This window comes from Nesoenas mayeri, assembly GCF_963082525.1.
Source record: "Nesoenas mayeri genome assembly, contig: SCAFFOLD_112, whole genome shotgun sequence".
NCBI classification, from domain to species: Eukaryota; Metazoa; Chordata; class Aves; order Columbiformes; family Columbidae; genus Nesoenas; species Nesoenas mayeri.
The window spans coordinates 68,164-86,747 of NW_027660041.1; the positions used below are offsets into that span (position 1 = coordinate 68,164).

Here is an 18,584-nt window from a genome sequence, read left to right on the forward strand (position 1 = left end):
AACGGGGCGCTGGGGGCGCTGGCGCTGTTCCACCTGGCCTACCTGGGCGCCCTGTTCGACATGGAGGCCGACGACACCGTGGAGGAGCAGGTGGGGGTGCACCCAAAACCCCCGGGGTTCACCCCAAAACCCCCAGAATTCACCCCAAAACCCCGCAGGATTCACCTTGAAAACCCCGGGGTTCAAGCCCCCAAGATTCACCCCAAAACTCCCTCAATTGGCCTCAGAACCGGCACCGACCCCCCAAGTCCGAGTGGGTCAGGGCGCCATCTTGGGAGGGTCAGGGCACCAGGGAACCCAGGGGGGTCTCTATAGGCTCTGGGGGCGGGTCCCTATGGATTCTATAGGTTCCCTATGGATTCCATGGGGTCCCCTGTGGATCCTGTAGGTCCCTATGGGTTCTCCCAGGGGCTCCTATGGAGTCCCTATGGGACATTGGGTGCCATCTTGGGAGGGTCAGGGCACCATCATGGGACATTGGGCGCCATATTGAGAGGGTCATGGCGCCATCTTGGGTGTCCCCCTTGCCATAATTGGGCATTGGGCGCCATCTTGGGTGTCCCCCTTGCCGTAATGGGGACATTGGGCACCATCTTGGGTGTCCCCCTTGCCATAATGGGACATTGGACACCATCTTGGGTGTCCCCCATTGCCATAATGGGACATTGGGTGCCATCTTGGGTGTCCCCCTTGCCATAATGGGACATTGGGTGCCATCTTGGGAGGGTCAGGGCGCCATCTTGGTTGTCCTCCTTGCCATAATGGGACATTGGGCACCATATTGGGAGGGTCATGGCGCCATCTTGGGTGTGTCCAAACACCATATAGCGTGTCCCCCCGCTTTCCATAGGGTTACGGGATGTCCTACACCATCCGCAAGTGGTCGGAGCTGCACTGGGCCAGTCACTGGGTGACCCTGGGCTGCTGGGTGCTCGCCCGGCTCCTGCGCTGAGGAACTGGGAGCACTGGGAGGCACTGGGAGGACCAACGGACCATAGAGAGCAGCCACACTTCCCCCCTGCCCGCTGCCCGTCGAGGCCTCTCTATGGTTCCCCCACCCCTATTGGGCGGAAGTGGCGTCACGCGGCCGGACCAATAAAAGGCTCCGCTCGCTTCTTCCCGCTCATGGGCAGCCAATGGGAGGCCGCGCTTCTCCCCTATAGACCCTGGAGGCGCCGGTTGACCCAAATTGGCCAATTTTATCCCAAAACAGACATTAAACGTGGGGCCCTGGGGGGCATCTATAGGGCCTAGGGGGACCATATGGTCCCTATAGGGCTTGGGGGGCTCCATATGTTTTCCTATAGGGCCTGGGGGGGTCCATCAGAAGCTTTTGTCCTTGGAGGGGAACCTGCAAGAGAAAGAGAGACCCCAGGGTTGGGGGCGTCCCTATGGATTCTATAGGTCCCAGGGGGGCCCTACAGCTCAAGGATGTCTCTGTAGGCTCCAGGGATTCCCTATGGGCTCTATAGGGGTTCCCGGGAGGGTCCCTAAGGCTCCTATATAGTCCCAGGGGGCTCTCTATAGGCTCTGGGGGCGGGTCCCTATGGATTCTATAGGTTCCCTATGGATTCCATGGGGTCCCCTATGGATCCTGTAAGTCCGTATGGGTTCTCTAGGGGCTCCTATGGAGTCCCTATGGGTTCCTATAGGTTGTTAGTGGGTTAGTTCACGCGGGGGGTCCCAAATCCGCCTTTATTGGCCCCGATTGGTCGTTAAAAACGCGCCGGCCCTGCCCCCCCCTATAAAATCTGTACATTTGCCTAACGAGCCCCCTTAACAAACCCGGGGGCTCGCGGTTAATGAGCGTTAATGAGGCCCCAGCGGCCCCTCGTTCACTAACGAGGTCCTGGGTCCTTGTCACTTGATGAACCTTAATGAGTCTCGGTCTAATGAACCCCAAGATCCAGGTCCTTCGGCTCCTAACGAACCCCGAGGGGTCGCCACCTTAATGAGGCTCCAGCTCTTAATGAACCTCAAGATCTTGATCCTCATCCTCTAATGAACCTTAATGAGTTCCCACCACCTTCTAATGACCTTAACGAGCGTCCACCCCCCAATGAACCCCAAGAGCTTGATCCTCATCCTCTAATGAACCTTAATGAGTGTCCATCTCCTAATGAACCCAAGATTTTGATCCTCATCATCTGGTGTTCCTTAATGAGTTCCCACCACCTTCTAATGAACCTTAATGAGTGTCTGTCTCCTAATGAACCCAAGATCTTGATCCTCAGCATCTAACGAACCCATTGGGTTCCTGCTCACTTGATGTTCCTTAACGAGTTCCCACCACCTCCTAATGAACCCAAGATCTTGATCCTCATCATCTGGTGTTCCTTAATGAGTTCCCACCACCTTCTGATGAACCTTAATGAGTGTCCATCTCCTAATGAACCCAAGATCTTGATCCTCATCCTCTAATGAACCTTAATGAGTCTCCACCACCCAACGAGCCCCAAGATCTTGATCCTCATCCTCTAACGAACCCATTGGGTTCCTGCTCACTTGATGTTCCTTAACGAGTTCCCACCACCTCCTAATGAACTTTAATGAGTGTCTGTCTCCTAATGAACCCAAGATCTTGATCCTCATCATCTGGTGTTCCTTAATGAGTTACCACCACCTTCTAATGAACCTTAATGAGTGTCCATCTCCTAATGAAGCCAAGATCTTGATCCTCATCCTCTAACGAACCTTAATGAGTGTCCATCTCCTAATGAACCCAAGATCTTGATCCTCATCATCTGGGGTTCCTTAATGAGTTCCCACCACCTTCTAATGACCCTTAATGAATGTCCACCACCCAACGAGCCCCAAGATCTTGATCCTTATCCTCTAATGAACCTTAATGAGTGTCCACCACCCAACGAGCCCCAAGATCTTGATCCTCATCCTCTAATGAACCTTAATGAGCGTCCATCTCCTAATGAACCCAAGATCTTGATCCTCATCCTCTAACGAACCCATTGGGTTCCTGCTCACTTGATGTTCCTTAATGAGTTCCCACCACCCAACGAGCCCCAAGATCTTGATCCTCATCATCTGGTGTTCCTTAATGAGTTCCCACCACCTTCTAATGACCCTTAATGAACGTCCATCTCCTAATGAACCCAAGATCTTGATCCTCATCCTCTAACGAACCCATTCGGTTCCTGATGTTCCTTAACGAGTTCCCACCACCTCCTAATGAACCCAAGATCTTGATCCTCATCATCTAATGAACCTTAATGAGTTCCCACCACCCAACGAGCCCCAAGGTCTTGATCCTCATCATCTGGTGTTCCTTAATGAGCGTCCATCTCCTAATGAACCCAAGATCTTGATCCTCATCCTCTAACGAACCCATTGGGTTCCTGATGTTCCTTAACGCGTTCCCACCACCTCCTACCGACCTCACCGAGCGTCCACCACCCAGGAACCCCAAGATCCTGGTCCCCCCGCCCCCCGTCCCCCGCGGTTACGCCGCCACTGACTTGTCCCCCCCGTGTCCCCGCGCCGGGGCGCCCGGCTGCGCCGCGTGCGCCTGGTCCCGCGCCGGGCGCCCGTACAGGTACACGGCCAGCAGCACCATGGCCGTCCCGGCCAGGAACGGCGCCCGCGGCCGGAAGCCGAACAGCTGCACGGACGCCGCGGTCGACGCCACCACCGCCAGCGCCGTGGCGAAGCCCTTGAGGATGTTGTCGGCGTATCGCACCACCACGGCCACCAGCAGCCCGCCCGCCGCCTGGTTCACCACCACGGCCCACACGGCCGCGTTGTAGCCGTAGAAGAAGCCCAGCGCGGCCACCGAGGAGCCCTCGGCCAGCAGCATGGCCAGCAGCGCCACCACGGTGCCCACGGCGCCCAGCTGCACGTTGCGCAGCCAGATGGAGCCGCCCGTGCTCTTGAGCAGCCGCTCGAAGTAGACGCCGGCGAAGCCCGAGGACAAGCAGGAGGTGACGACGGCCGCCAGCCCCACCAGCTGGTTCTGGGGGGGACCCGGCGCCGGGGACGGGGACGGCGGGGACGGTTGGAGCTGGTCGGTCTGCACCAGCGCCACCCCCAGGAACAGCAGCGCCAGAGACACCCACTGCGTGCGCGACAGCGACGTGCCCAGCAGCAGCACCGAGAACACGGCCGTGGTCAGGATCTTCAGCTGGTACGTGACCTGCGGGACAGGGGACAGTCAGGGGACATGGGACAGTGAGGGGACGTGGGGACAGTCAGGGGACATGGGGACAGTGAGGGGACATGGGGACATGGGACAGTGAGGGGACAGGGGACAGTGAGGGGACAGGGGACAGTGAGGGGACATGGGGACATGAGACAGTCAGGGGACATGGGACAGTCAGGGGACATGGGACAGTCAGGGGACATGGGGACAGAGAACACGGCCGTGGTCAGGATCTTCAGCTGGTACATGACCTGCGGGACATGGGACAGTCAGGGGACGTGGGGACAGTGAGGGGACACGGGGACATGGGACAGTGAGGGGACATGGGGACAGGACAGAGGACACAGGGACAGGGACATGGGGACAGTCAGGGGACATGGGGACAGGACAGAGGACACGGCCGTGGTCAGGATCTTCAGCTGGTAAGTGACCTGTGGGACATGGGACAGTGAGGGGACATGGGGACATGGGGACAGTCAAGGGACATGGGGACAGAGGACACAGGGACAGGGACATGGGGACAGTCAGGGGACATGGGGACATGGGACAGTGAGGGGACATGGGGACAGTCAGGGGACAGGACAGAGGACACAGGGACAGGGACATGGGGACAGTGAGGGGACGTGGGGACAGGACAGAGGACATGGCCATGGTCAGGATCTTCAGCTGGTAAGTGACCTGTGGGACACGGGACAGTCAGGGGATGTGGGGACAGTGAGGGGACACGGGGACATGGGGATAGGACAGAGGACACAGGGACAGGGACATGGGGACAGTCAGGGGACATGGCTGTGGTCAGGATCTGCAGCTGGTATGTCACCTGTGGGACATGGGACATGGGGACAGGACAGAGGACACGGGGACAGGGACGTGGGGACAGAACAGAGACGTCCAGCTGGTTGGTGACCTGTGGGGACACTCCAGGGACAGTGACACAGGGACACGAGGACAGAGGGACAGGGACACAGAGTCCCCAGGTGCCACCAGGTCCCCAATCTCCCCATTATCCCCAATGTCCCCAGTGTCCCCAGTGTCTCCGCTGTCCCCATTATCCCCAATGTCCCCATTGTCACCTGGAAGGTGGCCGCGGGCAGGTTGGAGATGGCCACGTACTGCAGATTGTTCTGGAAGGTGTAGATGAGGGAGGGGACGGCCAGCCGCAGCGTGTCCCCAACGTGTCCCAGCACCGCGTCCTGCAGCGCCAGCGCCGTCTGCCGCACGCTGCCTGTGACAATGGGGACACACGCTGTCCCCAAGTGTCCCCAAAGTGTCCTCAGTGTCCCCCAGTGTCCCCTGATGTCCCCCCAATGTCCCCAAGTATCTCCAATGTCCTCAGTGTCCCAAGTGTCCCCTGATGTCACCCCTATGTCCCCTTGTGTCCCCAAGTATCTCCAATGTGCCCTCGTGTCCTCCAGTACCCCCCAATGTCCCCTGATGTCCCCAATGTCCCCAAGTTCTACCCAATGTCCCTGATGTCCCCAATATCCCCGATGTCCCCGAGTTCTACCCAATGTCTCTGATGTCCCAAATGATCCCCAATGTCCCCAAGTTCTACCCAATGTCTCTGATGTCCCAAACGATCCCCAATGTCCCCAAGTTCTACACAATGTCCCTAATGTCCCCAATATCCCCAATGTCCCCAAGTACCCCCCCAACATCCCCTTGTGTCCCCAAGTGTCCCCGGTGACAGAGCAGGACACAGTCACCCCCACCATGTTCCCCCCCCCTCCCCATGTCCCCAAGTGTCCCCCAATGTCCCTAAGTACCCCCTGTGTCCCCAGCCACCCCCTTATGTCTCCAGGTGGCCCCCAATGTCCCCAAATATCCCCCCATGTCCCCTCAAACGCCCCTCCCTGATGTCCCCATAGTCCCCAATGCCTCCCTGTCTCAATGTCCCCAGTGTCCCCTCATGTCCCCAGTCACCCCATTGTCCCCGTTGCCCCCAATGTCCCCAATCACCCCATTGCCCCCAATGTCCCCAATGTCCCCATGTCTCCAATGTCCCCATTTCCCCCAGTGTCCCCATGTCCCCCAATGTCCCCATTGTCCTCATTGCCCCCATGTCCCCAATCACCCCATTGCCCCCCATGTCCCCATTGCCCCCAATCACCCCATTGTCCCCAATGTCTCCATTGCCCCCAATGTCCCAAATCACCCCATTGCCCCCCATGTCCCCATTGCCCCCAGTGTCCCCATTGCCCCCATTACCCCCAGTGTCCACAATTACCCCATTGCCCCCAATCACCCCATTGCCCCCAATGTCCCAAATCACCCCATTAACCCAATGTCCCCATTGCCCCCAATCACCCCATTGGCCCAATGTCCCCATTGCCCCCAATGTTCCAAACCACCCCAATGTCCCCATTGTCCCCAATGTCCTCAGTGTCCCCATTGCCCCCAATGTCCCCATTGCCCCCAGTGTCCCCATTGCCCCCAGTGTCCCAAATCACCCCATTACTGCCAGTGTCCCCAATCACCCCATTGCCCCCAATGTCCTCAATCACCCCATTGCCCCCAATGTCCCCAATCACCCCATTGCCCCCAATGTCCCCATTGTCCTCATGTCCCCAAGTCCCCGTGCTCACCGCGGTGCTGCAGCAGCAGCAGGACCAGCCCGGCCGTGCCCTTCATGGCCTCAGCCAGCACCACGGCGGTGCTGGGCAGGAACCGCTCCCCCGGCCGCGTCCGCACATACCGGATGCTCAGAACCAGCGACGCGTTCTGCAGCACCAGCACCCCCAGGCTGGCCAGGCGCAGCCGGCGGGACCCTGGGGGCCAGACCCACACGTTGACCCACAACTGACCCACAGGCACCCAGGACTGACCCCAAACGGACCCCAAATGGACCCAAAACTGAGCTATAGTGACCCAGAACTGACCCAGAATGGACCCAGAACTGAGCTATAGGGACCCAGAACTGCCCCAGATCTGCCCCCCAGGCCAGGCAGGTGGAGTCAATGGGACCCTGTGGGGCCAGACCCACATGTTGACCCACAGGCACCCAGAACTGACCCCAAACGGACCCAAAATGGACCCAAAACTGACCCAAAACTGAGCTATAGTGGCCCAGAATGGACCCAGAACTGAGCTATAGTGACCCAGAACTGACCCAGAATGGACCCAGAACTGAGCTATAGTGACCCAGAATGAACCCAAAACTGACCCTTAACTGCGCTCCAGGCCGGGCAGGTGGAGTCAATGGGACCCTGTGGGTCAGACCCACACATTGACCCACAACTGACCCACAGACACCCAGAACTGACCCCAAACGGACCCAAAATGGACCCAGAATGGACCCAAAACTGAGATATAGTGACCAAGAATGAACCCAAAACTGACCCTTAACTGCCCCCCAGGCCAGGCAGGTGGAGTCAATGGGACCCTATGGGGTCAGACCCACAGATTGACCCACAACTGACCCACAGACACCCAGGGCTGACCCAAAACTGTCCAAAAATGAACCAGGAACGGACCCAAAACTGAGATATAGTGACCCAGAATGGACCCAGAACTGAGTTATAGTGACCCAGAACTGGCCCAGATCTGCCCCCCAGGCCGGGCAGGTGGAGTCAATGGGACCCTGTGGGTCAGACCCACACGTTGACCCACAACTGACCCACAGGCACCCAGGGCTGACCCCAAACGGACCCAAAATGGACCCAGAACGGACCCAAAACTGAGCTATAGTGACCCAGAACTGACCCAGAATGGACCCAGGACTGAGCTATAGGGACCCAGAATGGACCCAAAACTGAGCTATAGGGACCCAGAACTGTCCCAGATCTGCCCCCCAGGCCGGGCAGGTGGAGTCAATGGGACCCTGTGGGTCAGACCCACACGTTGACCCACAGGCACCCAGAACTGACCCAAAACGGACCCAAAATGGACCCAAAACTGAGCTATAGTGACCCAGAATGAACCCAAAACTGACCCTTAACTGCACTCCAGGCCAGGCAGGTGGAGTCAATGGGACCCTGTGGGTCAGACCCACACATTGACCCACAACTGACCCACAGACACCCAGAACTGACACGAAATGGACCCAAAACTGAGCTATAGTGACCCAGAACTGCCCCCCAGGCTGACCGGGCCCCTATGGACCTCCCTATAGCCCCCACACCCCCCATGGACCACTCTATAGGCTTCAGATCGCCCTACAGCCCCCCCCCACACGCACCCTATAGGCCCCCAGACCCACTCACAGGCCCCACTCCCCCCAGCCCCCCCGCGGGCCCCCGGCTGCCCTTTCCCGCGCACCTTTGGCGGTTCCCGCGCGGTCTCTGTCGCCGTCTCCTCCTCCCGCTGCCGCCGCTGCCATGGTGGCACCTGCCCGGCCCGGCCGCGCCGCTTCCGCATCGCGCGTCACTTCCGCCGCCGCTCTGGGCCGCCGCGGCCGCTGGAGCACAGCGGGAGAGTAGAGAAAAGGTTGGGCCTTGGCTAGAGAGGAGTCACTGGAGGACCGAGGTGTTTGGGGGGGGGGGAGTGGGGACGTGTCGAAGACACACCCCCTCTGGCGCGGTTGGCCTCTTTCCCTTCCCGCCCAATCGCCGCGCTCCTCGTCGGCCACACCTCCTTCTTCCACCCCGTCCAATCGCCGCTCGCCTGGTCGACCACACCCCCCCATTCCACCCTCTCGCCCAATCCCTGCCCGCCTCCCCTTCCCCTCTCAGCCAATAGCGAGCGGCTACGCCTCCTTCCCGCCACGCCACGCCCCCTATAAAAGCGGCTCCGCCCCTCCGGAGCCCCCTCAGAGCAAGATGGCGGCGCCGTCAGGTTCCCCCGCGGCCGCTGCGGGTCCCGCCGGGTACCGGCCCTTCGACCCCGTGTCCCTGGGGCTGGACCCGGGCTGGCGCCTCACGGGCTTCGGGGAACTGCGGGGCTGAGGCTGCAAAGTCCCGCAGGAGACGCTGCTCAAGCTCCTGGCGGGATTCGAGGGGCAGCGGCCGCCCGGAGGAGGAGGAGGAGGAGGGGGGGGAAGGGCCGGAGCAGGAGAGCGCGGGGACCCCGGCCCTGGGTGAGGACATGGGGACATGGGGGGATGGGGACACTGCGGGGGGTGTGGGGACATTATGGGGAATTGGGGACATGGGGGGGATGGGGACATGGGGGTGTTGGGGACATGAAGGGGTTTGGGGACATTGGGGGGAGTTGGGGACATGGGGGGTGTTGGGGACATGAAGGGGTTTGGGGAGGAATTGGGGACATGGGGGGTGTTGGGGACACGAAGGGATTTTGGGGGACAGTGAGGATATTGGTGGGGGAATTGGGGATGTTGGGGACATGAAGCGGTTTGGGGACATGAAACGGTTTGTGGACATTGAGGGGGGTTGGGGACACATGGGGGTTGGGAGCATTGGAGAAATTGGGGACATGGGGGGGATTGGGGACATTGGGGGAAATTGGGGACATGGGGGAGTGTTGGGGACACAAATGGATTGGAGGGGGAATTGGGGATATTGAGGGGGAATTGGAGGTGTTGGGGACATGAAGCGGTTTGGGGACATTGAGGGGGGTTGGGGACATGGAGGGGGTTGGGGACATTGTGGCGGTTGGAGACATTGTGGGGAATTGGGGACATGGGGGGTGTTGGGGACACAAAGGGATTTTGGGGGGGGTTGGAGACATTGGGGGGAATTGGGGGTGTTGGGGACGTGAAACGGTTTGGGGACATTGCGAGGGGTTGGGGACACATGGGAGTTGGGAACATTGGGGGAAATTGGGGACATTGGGAGAAATTGGGGACATGGGGGGGGTTGGGGACATTGGGGGGATTGGGGACACATGGGGGTTGGGAGCATTGAGGGAAATTGGGGACATGGCGGGGGAGGGGGTCGGGCACATTGGGGATTTGGGGACACGTGGGGGTTGGGGACACGTGGGGGTTGGGGCCAATGCGGAGAGGCCGGGAGCAAAGGGCGGGGGGTGGGTCTGGAGCAAAGGGCTCCAGGGTGGGGGAGGAGCCGCGGGGGGGTTGGGGACGCTATGGGGGGGGGGTTGGGGACACCATGGAGGGGGTGGGGGACATTGGGGGACACTGGTGACACCACGTGTGTGTGTGTCCCCCCAGGCATCGGGCTGGACTCGTGCGTCATCCCCCTGCGCCGGGGGGGCCTCTCCCTCATCCAAACCACCGACTTCTTCTACCCGCTGGTGGATGATCCCTACATGATGGTACGGGGGGGGACGACACCCCAAAACCCCCCCCGGGACCCCAAAAACCACCCCAGGACCCCAGTCCCCCCCAGGGACCCCAAAAACCACCCCAGGGACCCCAAACCCCCCCAGGAGACCCCAAAAACCACCCCAGGACCTCAAACCCATCTCATTTTAGAGCCCCCAAACCCCCTTTTTTCCCCCCAAAACCCACCTGGGGGACCCCAAACCCCCCAGGGGACCCTCAGGGCTGTCGCCAAATGTCCCTTGTCCCCCAAAACTCCCCTTATACCCCCAAATCGTGCCCATAGTCCCAAATACCTCCCTTTAGAGTCCCCTCAATATCTCATATTAGCTCCCCCAATATCTCATTTTAGAGCCCCCAAATCCCCTTTTTTCCCCCCAAACTCCCTCTGGGGGTCCCCAAACCCCCCCTGGGGACCCTCGGGGCTGTCCCCAAATGTCCCTTGTCCCCCCAAAACTCCCCTTACACCCCCAAATCGTGCCCATAGTCCCAAACACCTCCCTTTAGAGTCCTGTCAATATCTCATATTAGCTCCCCCAATATCTCATTTTAGAGCCCCCAAATCCCCTTTTTTCCCCCCAAACCCCCTCTGGGGGTCCCCAAACCCCGCAGGGGACCCTTGGGGATGTCCCCAAATGTCCCTTGTCCCCCCAAAACTCCCCTTATACCCTCAAATCGTGCCCATAGGCTCAAACACTTCCCTTTACAGTCCCCTCAATATCTCATATTAGCTGCCCCAGTATCTCACTTTAGAGCCCCCAAACCCCCTTTTTTTCCCCCCAAACCCCCTCTGGGGGTCCCCAAACCCCCCCAGGGGACCCCAGACCCCCCAAGGGGACCCTCAGGGACGTCCGCAAATGTCCCTTGTCCCCCCAGGGCCGCATCGCCTGCGCCAACGTGCTGAGCGACCTGTACGCCATGGGCATCACCGAGTGCGACAACATGCTGATGCTGCTGAGCGTCAGCCAGAAGATGAGCGAGGAGGTGACAGCGGGGACGTTTGGGGACATTTAGGGAGTTTGGGGACGTTTTGGGGGGTTGGGGACATCCAGGGGGGCTTTGGGGACATCTGGGAGGCTTGAGAGCTCCAAACTGAGCCATTTGGGGGCTCTAAACTGAGCAGGTTTAGGGTTTTCTCCCCAAAAGGAGCGTGAGAAGGTGATGCCGCTGCTATGTAGGTTGGTGACTCTAAACAGACCGGTTTTGGTGTTTTTTCCCCAAAAGGAGCGTGAGAAGGTGGTTTGATGACTCTAAACTGAGCATTTTTGGTGTTTGCTCCCCAAAATGAGTGTGAGGTGGTTTGGTAACTCTAAACTGACCGTTTTTGGTGTTTTCTCCCCAAAAGGAGTGCGAGACGCTGATGCCGCTGCTGGTGCAGGGTCGATGACTCTAAACTGAGACATTTGGGGGCTCCAAACTGAGATATTTGGGTTTCCAAACTGACCGTTTTTGGTGTTTTCCCCCCGAAACGAACATGAGGTGGTTTGGTGACTCTAAACTGACCGTTTTTGGTGTTTTTTCCCCAAAAGGAGCACGAGACGCTGATGCCGCTGGTGGTGCAGGGTTGGGGGCTCCAAACTGAGACATTTGGAGGCTCCAAACTGAGACATTTAGAGGCTCCAAACTGAGATATTTGGGGTTCTAAACTCCTCATTTTTAGTGTTTTCTCTCCAAAACGAGCGTGAGGTGGTTTGGTGACTCTAAACTGGCCGTTTTTGGTGTTTTCTCCCCAAAAGGAGCGTGAGAAGGTGATGCCGCTGATGGTGCGCGGGTTCCGCGACGCAGCCGAGGACGCGGGGGACGTCGGTGACGGGGGGACAGACGCTGCTCAACCCCTGGATCATCGTGGGCGGCGCCGCCACCGCCGTCTGCCGCCCCCACGAGTTCGTCATGTACGCAAAACGGGGCAATTTGGGTCGTTTTGGGGACTTCGGGGCTGGTTCGGGATGTTTTGAGGTGAAATTTGGGCCATTTTGGGGTGAAATTGGGGCTGGTTTGGGGTGGATTTGGCGCCGTTTTGGGGCGAATTTGGAACCGTTAGGGGGGTAGTTTGGACCATTTTAGACCAAATTTGCTCCATTTTGGGGTCAATTTGCTCCATTTTAGGGTTGATTCGAACTATTTTAGGCCCAATTTGAACCATTTTAGGCCCAATTTGCTCCATTTTGGGTCCAATTTGCTCCATTTGGGAGTCAATTTGCTCCATTTTGGGGTTGATTTGAACCATTTTGGGTCCAATTTGCTCCATTTTGGGGTCAATTTGCTCCATTTTGGGGTTGATTTGAACCATTTTGGGTCCAATTTGCTCCATTTTAGGGTTGATTTGAAACATTTTGGGGTCAATTTGGGTCATTTTAGGCCAAATTTGCTCCTTTTTGGGGGTGATTTCAGTCATTTTAGGCCCAGTTTGCTCCATTTTGGGGTCAATTTGGGCCATTTTGGAGACAAGTGAGTCCATTGAGGGGCAAGTTTGGGCCCTTTTGGGTGCAATTTGCTCCATTTTGGGGTTGATTTGGACCATTTTGGGGACTTTGGGGGGTAATTTGGACCATTTAAGGCCCAATTGGCTGCATCTTGGGGTCAATTGGGGCCATGTAGGGGTTGATTTGGGCCATTTTAGGCCGGATTTGCTCCATTTTGGGGTCAGTTGGAGCCATTAGGGTGACTTTGGGGGGTGTCTCGGGCCACTTGGGGCCCGTTTTGGGGTGAATTTGGGCTGATTTGGGTTTTCCGCAGGCCCGACGGCGCCGTCCCCGGGGACGTGCTGGTTCTCACCAAACCGCTGGGGACGCACGTGGCCGTGAGCGCCCATCACTGGCTGGACAACGTGAGCGGGGACCCCCCCAAACGGCCCCTGTCACCCCCAGTGCCCCCCGTGTCCCCAGAGACCCCCGCACCCCCAAATAGGCCTTTTTACAGCCCCCAAAACCCCCTTTTTCCCCCCAAAATCCCCCCTCAAACCACCTCAGGGGACCCTCAGGGACATCCCCAAGTGTCTCTTGTCCCCCCCAAACCCCCAAATATCTCATTTAGAGCCCCCAAACCCCCATTTTCCCCCCAAAATCCCCCTCAAACCACCTCAGGGGACCCTCAGGGATGTCCCCAAGTCTCCCTTGTCCCCCCACACCCCCAAATATCTCATTTCGAGCCCCCAAAACCCCCTTTTTCCCCAAAAAATCCCCCCTGGGGACCCCAAGCCACCCCCAGGGGACCCTGAGGGATGTCCCCAAGTGTCCCTTGTCCCCATTGTCCCCATTGTCCCCGCAGCCTGAGCGCTGGAACAAGTTGCAGCTGGTGGTGACGCGTGAGGACGTGGAACTGGCCTATAGGGAGGCGGTGCTGAGCATGGGGACGCTGAACCGTGCTGGTGGGACATTGGGGACAATGGGGACCGTGGGGACAATGGGGACATAAGGGACAGCGGAGACAATAAGGACATGGGGATAATGGGGACAGTGGGGATAATGGGGACACGGCGGCAATGGGGACAATGGGGATAATGGGGACAGTGTGGGGACACGGGGACAACGGGGAGAATGGAGATAGTGGGGACAATGAGGATAATGGAGGCATCTGGGGACAATGGGGACACTGGGATAATGGGGAAATCGGGGACAATGGGGACACTGGGATAATGGGGACAGAGGGACAATGAGGACACAGGGATAGAGGAGATAATGGGGACATTGAAGGACACAGGGACAATGGGGACAATGGGAATAACGAGGACATGGGGATGATGGGGAACATGGGGGGACACAGGGACAATGGGGACAGTGGGGACATGGGGGACACAGGGACATTGGGGACAATGAGGACAATGGGAATGACGAGGACATGGGGATAACGGGGGACATGGGGGGACACAGGGACAATGGGCCCATTTTGGGGACCATCAATTTGGGGAGAAATTTGGGGTGTTAATTTGGGGGTAATTTGGGCCATTTAGGCCCAGTTGCCTCCATTTTTGGGTCAATTTGTGGGTCGATTTGGGCCGTTTAGGGGCAGTTTTGGGGCGAAACAGGCGTGTTGGGGGCGTTTTGGGGGTGAAATGGCTGGTTTTGGGGCAAAACGGGCACATTTCAGGGTGTTTTGGGGCGAAACAGGTGTGCTTGGGGCGGTTTTGGGGCAAAACGGGTGCATTTGGGGGCGGTTTTGGGGTGAAACGGGTGTGTATGGGGGCATTTGGGGTCAAAACGGGCGCGTTTGGGAGCGTTTTGGGGGTGAAACGGGCGCGTTTGGGGGCGGTTTTGGGGTGAAACGAGTGTGTATGGGGGCGTTTTGGGTCGAAACAGGAGCGTTTGGGAGCGGTTTTGGGGTGAAACGGGGGCGTTTTGGGGGCGAAATTGGGCGCGTATGGGGGCGTTTGGGGTCGAAACGGGTGTGTATGGGGGCGTTTTGGGTCGAAATGGGTGCGTTTGAGAGCGTTTTGGGTCGAAACAGGCGCGTTTGGAGGCGTTTTGGGGGTGAAAAGGGCGTGTTTAGGGGCAAAATGGGCGCATTTGGGGGCGAAACGGGCGCGTTTGGGTGTGTTTTGGGTTGAAACAGGCGTGTTCGGGGGCGTTTTGGGGGCGAAACGGGCGCGTTTCGGGGCTCTGACGCGTGTCCCGCAGCGGCCGGGCTGATGCGCGTTTTCGGGGCGCACGCGGCCACGGACGTGTCGGGGTTCGGGGTGCTGGGCCACGCGCGGGCCCTGGCGCAGCAGCAGCGCCTCGAGGTGACCTTCGTGATCCACAACCTGCCGCTGCTCCCCAAAACCGCGGCGCTGAGCAAGAGCTGCGGGGGGCGCCCCGCGCTGCTGCAGGGGACGGCGCCGGAGACCTCAGGTACCCCAAAATACGGGGGGACCCCGAAATATGGAGATGGGGACCCCAAAATATGGGGACAGGGAGGGAGCAAACCAGGGGGTCCCATCATGTTCATTGGGCTCTTTGGGGTGGGAGCCTCGTGTTGCTGGGGACATTGGGGACCCCAAAAACGGGGGGACCGTGAAACATGGGGAGTGGGACCCCAAAAACTTGGGGAGGGACCCTGAGAATGGGGGAGCTGGGAAGTTGGGGGTCTTGGCATCTTCATTGGGCTCTTTGGGGTGGGAGCCCCATGTTGCTGCAGGAGATGGCGCTGGGGACATTGGGGACCCCAAAAACGGGGGGACCCCAAAACATGGGGAGAGGGACCCCAAAAATATGGGGAGTGGGGGAGACAGGGAGAGGGGACTCGGGGGTCTCAGCAGCTTCATTGGGCTCTTTGGGGTGGGATCCCCATGTTGCTCCAGGAGATGGTGCTGGACACATCAGGTACCCCGAAAAACGGGGACCCCGAGCAGGCTGCGCGGTTCCAGTTCTGTCTGTTTTGACCCATTTTGCCCCATTTTCCCCCATTTCAGGGGGTCTCCTGGTGTGCCCCCCCTGCGAGCAGGCCATGCGGTTCCGTTTCTCTCTGTTTTGCCCCATTTTGACCCATTTTCCTCTGTTTTCGGGGGGTGTCCTGGTGTGCCCCATTGCGAGCAGACCACGCGGTTCCTTTTCTCTCTGTTTCTGTCTATTTTGACCCATTTTCCCGTGTTTTCGGGGAGTGTCCTGGTGTGCCCCATTGCGAGCAGACCACGCGGTTCCGTTTCTCTCTGTTTCTGTCTATTTTGACCCATTTTGCCCCATTTTCCCGTGTTTTCGGGGAGTGTCCTGGTGTGCCCCATTGCGAGCAGACCACACGGTTCTGTTTCTCTCTGTTTCTGTCTATTTTGACCCATTTTGACCCATTTTCGCGTGTTTTCAGGGGGTGTCCTGGTGTGCCCCATTGCGAGCAGACCACGCGGTTCCGTTTCTCTCTGTTTCTGTCTATTTTGACCCATTTTGTCCCATTTTCCTCTGTTTTCAGGGGGTGTCCTGGTGTGCCCCATTGCGAGCAGACCACGCGGTTCCGTTTCTCTCTGTTTCTGTCTATTTTGACCCATTTTGTCCCATTTTCCTCTGTTTTCAGGGGGTGTCCTGGTGTGCCCCATTGCGAGCAGACCACGCGGTTCCGTTTCTCTCTGTTTCTGTCTATTTTGACCCATTTTGTCCCATTTTCCTCTGTTTTCAGGGGGTGTCCTGGTGTGCCCCATTGCGAGCAGACCACGCGGTTCCGTTTCTCTCGGTTTCTGTCTATTTTGACCCATTTTGTCCCATTTTCCTCTGTTTTCAGGGGGTGTCCTGGTGTGCCCCATTGCGAGCAGGCCACGTGATTGCGGTTCTGTGTGTTTTGCCCCATTTCTCTCTGGTTTTGCCCCATTTTAGGGGGTCTGCTGGTGGTGCTGCCCCGCGAGCAGGCGGCGCGGTTCTGCGCGGAGCTGAAGGCGCCGCGGGAGGGCGCGGGGCTCCCCGCCTGGATCATCGGCATCGTGGAGAAGGGGCCGCGGGGGGCGCGCGTCATCGACAAACCCCGCGTCATCGAGGTGCCCCCCCGCGGGGCCCCCCCCGAGCCCCCCGCCCCCCCCAGCCCCGACCCCGCCCCCCCACACACCGGGTGAGCAGCCGGGATGTGGGGGACCCCCTCACACCCACCCCCCCCCAAAGTGACGCCCCCCCCCGAAAGCCCCGTGTGGGGTGGGGGAGGGGCTGAAGGGCCCCCCCTGGAGTGAGGGGGGTTGGGGGGGAATGAGGGTTTGGGGAAATAAACGGGGAAAATGGAGAGTTTGGTAGTTTTTGGCGGGGGGGGGGGGTTAATGAGGACAAAATGGCGGGAAAATCGCCTCAGGGGCAAAATGGCGGGAAAATCACCTCAGGCGGCAAAATGGCGGGAAAATCGCCTCAGGCGGCAAAATGGCGGCAAAGTTGCCTCAGGGCAAAATGGCGGGAAAATGGCCTCAGGGGACAAAATGGCGGGAAAATCGCCTCAGGGGCAAAATGGCGGGAAAATCGCCTCAGGGGCAAAATGGCGGCAAAGTCGCCTCAGGGGCAAAATGGTGGCCATGGGAGAACCAGTTTTGGGGTTTTTAGACTCAATTTCACGATGTAATAGAGGAAAATGTACAAAAAGCGGCGGATGTGGGAAATATTGATAAATAGAGGGACCTCGAAATGGCCCCAAAATCACCTCAGTGCTCAACATGGCAGCTCCAGGGGAATCAATTTGGGGGGTTTTAGCCTCAATTTTGTGATATAATGGAGGGAAATGTACAAAAAGTGACTCATGTGGGAAATATTGGTAAATAGAGCGACCCCAAAATGCCTCAAAATAGCCCCAAAATCACCTCAGGGTGAAGATGGCGCCAGAATCACCTCGGGACAAAATGGTGCCAAAGTCACCTCAGGGTTAAAATGGCAGCTCCAGAGGAACCAATTTGGGGGTTTTAGCCTCAATTTCGTGATATAAATGAGGGAAATGTACAAAAAGTGACTCGTGGGAAATATTGGTAAATAGAGCGACCCCAAAATGCCTCAAAATAGCCCCAAAATCACCTCAGGGTGAAGATGGCGCCAGAATCACCTCAGGGAACAAAATGGCGCCAGAATCACCTCAGGGTTAAAATGGCAGCTCCAGCAGAACCAATTTGGGGGTTTTTAGCCTCAGTTTCATGATATAATGGAGAGAAATGTTCGGAATTATTGAGTTTTGCACAAAAAAAGTGACTGATGTGGGAATTATCAATAAAGCGACCCCCAAACTGCCTCAAAATGGCCCCAAAATCACCTCAGGGTGAAATTGGCGCCAAAATCACCTCAGGGCTCAAAATGGCGGCACCAGAATCACTTCAGGGCTCAACACGGCAGCCCAAGTGGCACCAGTTTTGCAGTTTTTAGCCTCAACTTCATGCTAAAATGTAGGAAAACGTACAAAAAGCAACTGATGCGGGAATTATCAATAGAGCGACCCCCAAAGTGCCTCAAAATAGCCCCAAAATCACCTCAGGGTGAAATTGGCGCCAAAATCACCTCAGGGATCAAAATGACGGCACCAGAATCACCTCAGGTAGGTGCAGCCGCTTTTCTTATGCTTTTTAATGTTCTTTTATTAATCTGTTTTCCAGCTTCTTTGTAGCTTCTGTGCTTCTACCTCTTACTTGTTTATTATCATTTGCTTCTCCGTTGTTTGTTTGATGCCGTTTAGTTCCAACATTGGCTTAAGTTGCTTTTTATCGCTCTGTTTACATGACTAACACATAAAATATTAACATATACATTACTAACAGGTTTTTTGGGGCTGGTTGTTTCACAGAGGATTAAGTTGTTTATTTACAGGTGTTTTATTAGTTGTTTGCAGGTCATTTAAGGT

The 18,584-nt window shown here is 57.6% G+C and overlaps 2 protein-coding genes and 1 pseudogene across 4 annotated transcripts in view; 2 read left to right on the forward strand and 1 right to left on the reverse strand.

Annotated features, from left to right (window-relative positions):
* Positions 1-1,108, forward strand: part of PORCN (porcupine O-acyltransferase) — an 8,248-nt gene extending 7,140 nt beyond the window's left edge. The window contains 2 exon segments of the mRNA XM_080364391.1: positions 1-90; positions 851-1,108. Coding sequence (XP_080220517.1) covers positions 1-90; positions 851-952 — 192 coding nt within the window. The 3' untranslated portion in view covers positions 953-1,108.
* Positions 1,109-1,235: 127 nt separating this feature from the next.
* SLC35A2 (solute carrier family 35 member A2) lies at positions 1,236-8,575 on the reverse strand. Of its 2 annotated transcripts, XM_080364389.1 has the most exons (5): positions 8,411-8,575; positions 6,739-6,921; positions 5,227-5,378; positions 3,474-4,147; positions 1,236-1,351 (listed from the first exon to the last, which is right to left on the reverse strand). In XM_080364389.1, exons 1-5 carry the CDS (start codon positions 8,469-8,471, stop codon positions 1,324-1,326), a joined length of 1,098 nt encoding a protein of 365 aa, XP_080220515.1. In that variant the 5' UTR covers positions 8,472-8,575; the 3' UTR covers positions 1,236-1,323. The 2 variants fall into 2 exon arrangements, with proteins under 2 accessions (XP_080220515.1, XP_080220516.1); XM_080364390.1 differs by lacking the exon at positions 5,227-5,378.
* A 329-nt stretch (positions 8,576-8,904) lies between these two features.
* LOC308052289 (selenide, water dikinase 2-like) lies at positions 8,905-16,986 on the forward strand (annotated as a pseudogene). Its single transcript, XR_013923630.1, has 8 exons — positions 8,905-9,167; positions 10,221-10,324; positions 11,208-11,315; positions 12,068-12,223; positions 13,068-13,158; positions 13,599-13,698; positions 14,945-15,157; positions 16,607-16,986. The product of XR_013923630.1 is annotated as a selenide, water dikinase 2-like (transcript).
* The last annotated feature ends 1,598 nt before the right edge of the window (positions 16,987-18,584 follow it).

Bases quoted from the DNA above. Each gene is read 5' to 3' on its own strand.
- SLC35A2 (XM_080364389.1), bottom strand. From the start codon at position 8,471: ATGGCAGCGGCGGCAGCGGGAGGAGGAGACGGCGACAGAGACCGCGCG. The intron at 5,379-6,738 runs GTGAGCACGGGG...CCATTGTCACAG, and splicing joins GCTGCTGCTGCAGCACCGCG to GCAGCGTGCGGCAGACGGCG. The intron at 4,148-5,226 runs GTGACAATGGGG...CCTGTCCCGCAG, and splicing joins TGCCCGCGGCCACCTTCCAG to GTCACGTACCAGCTGAAGAT.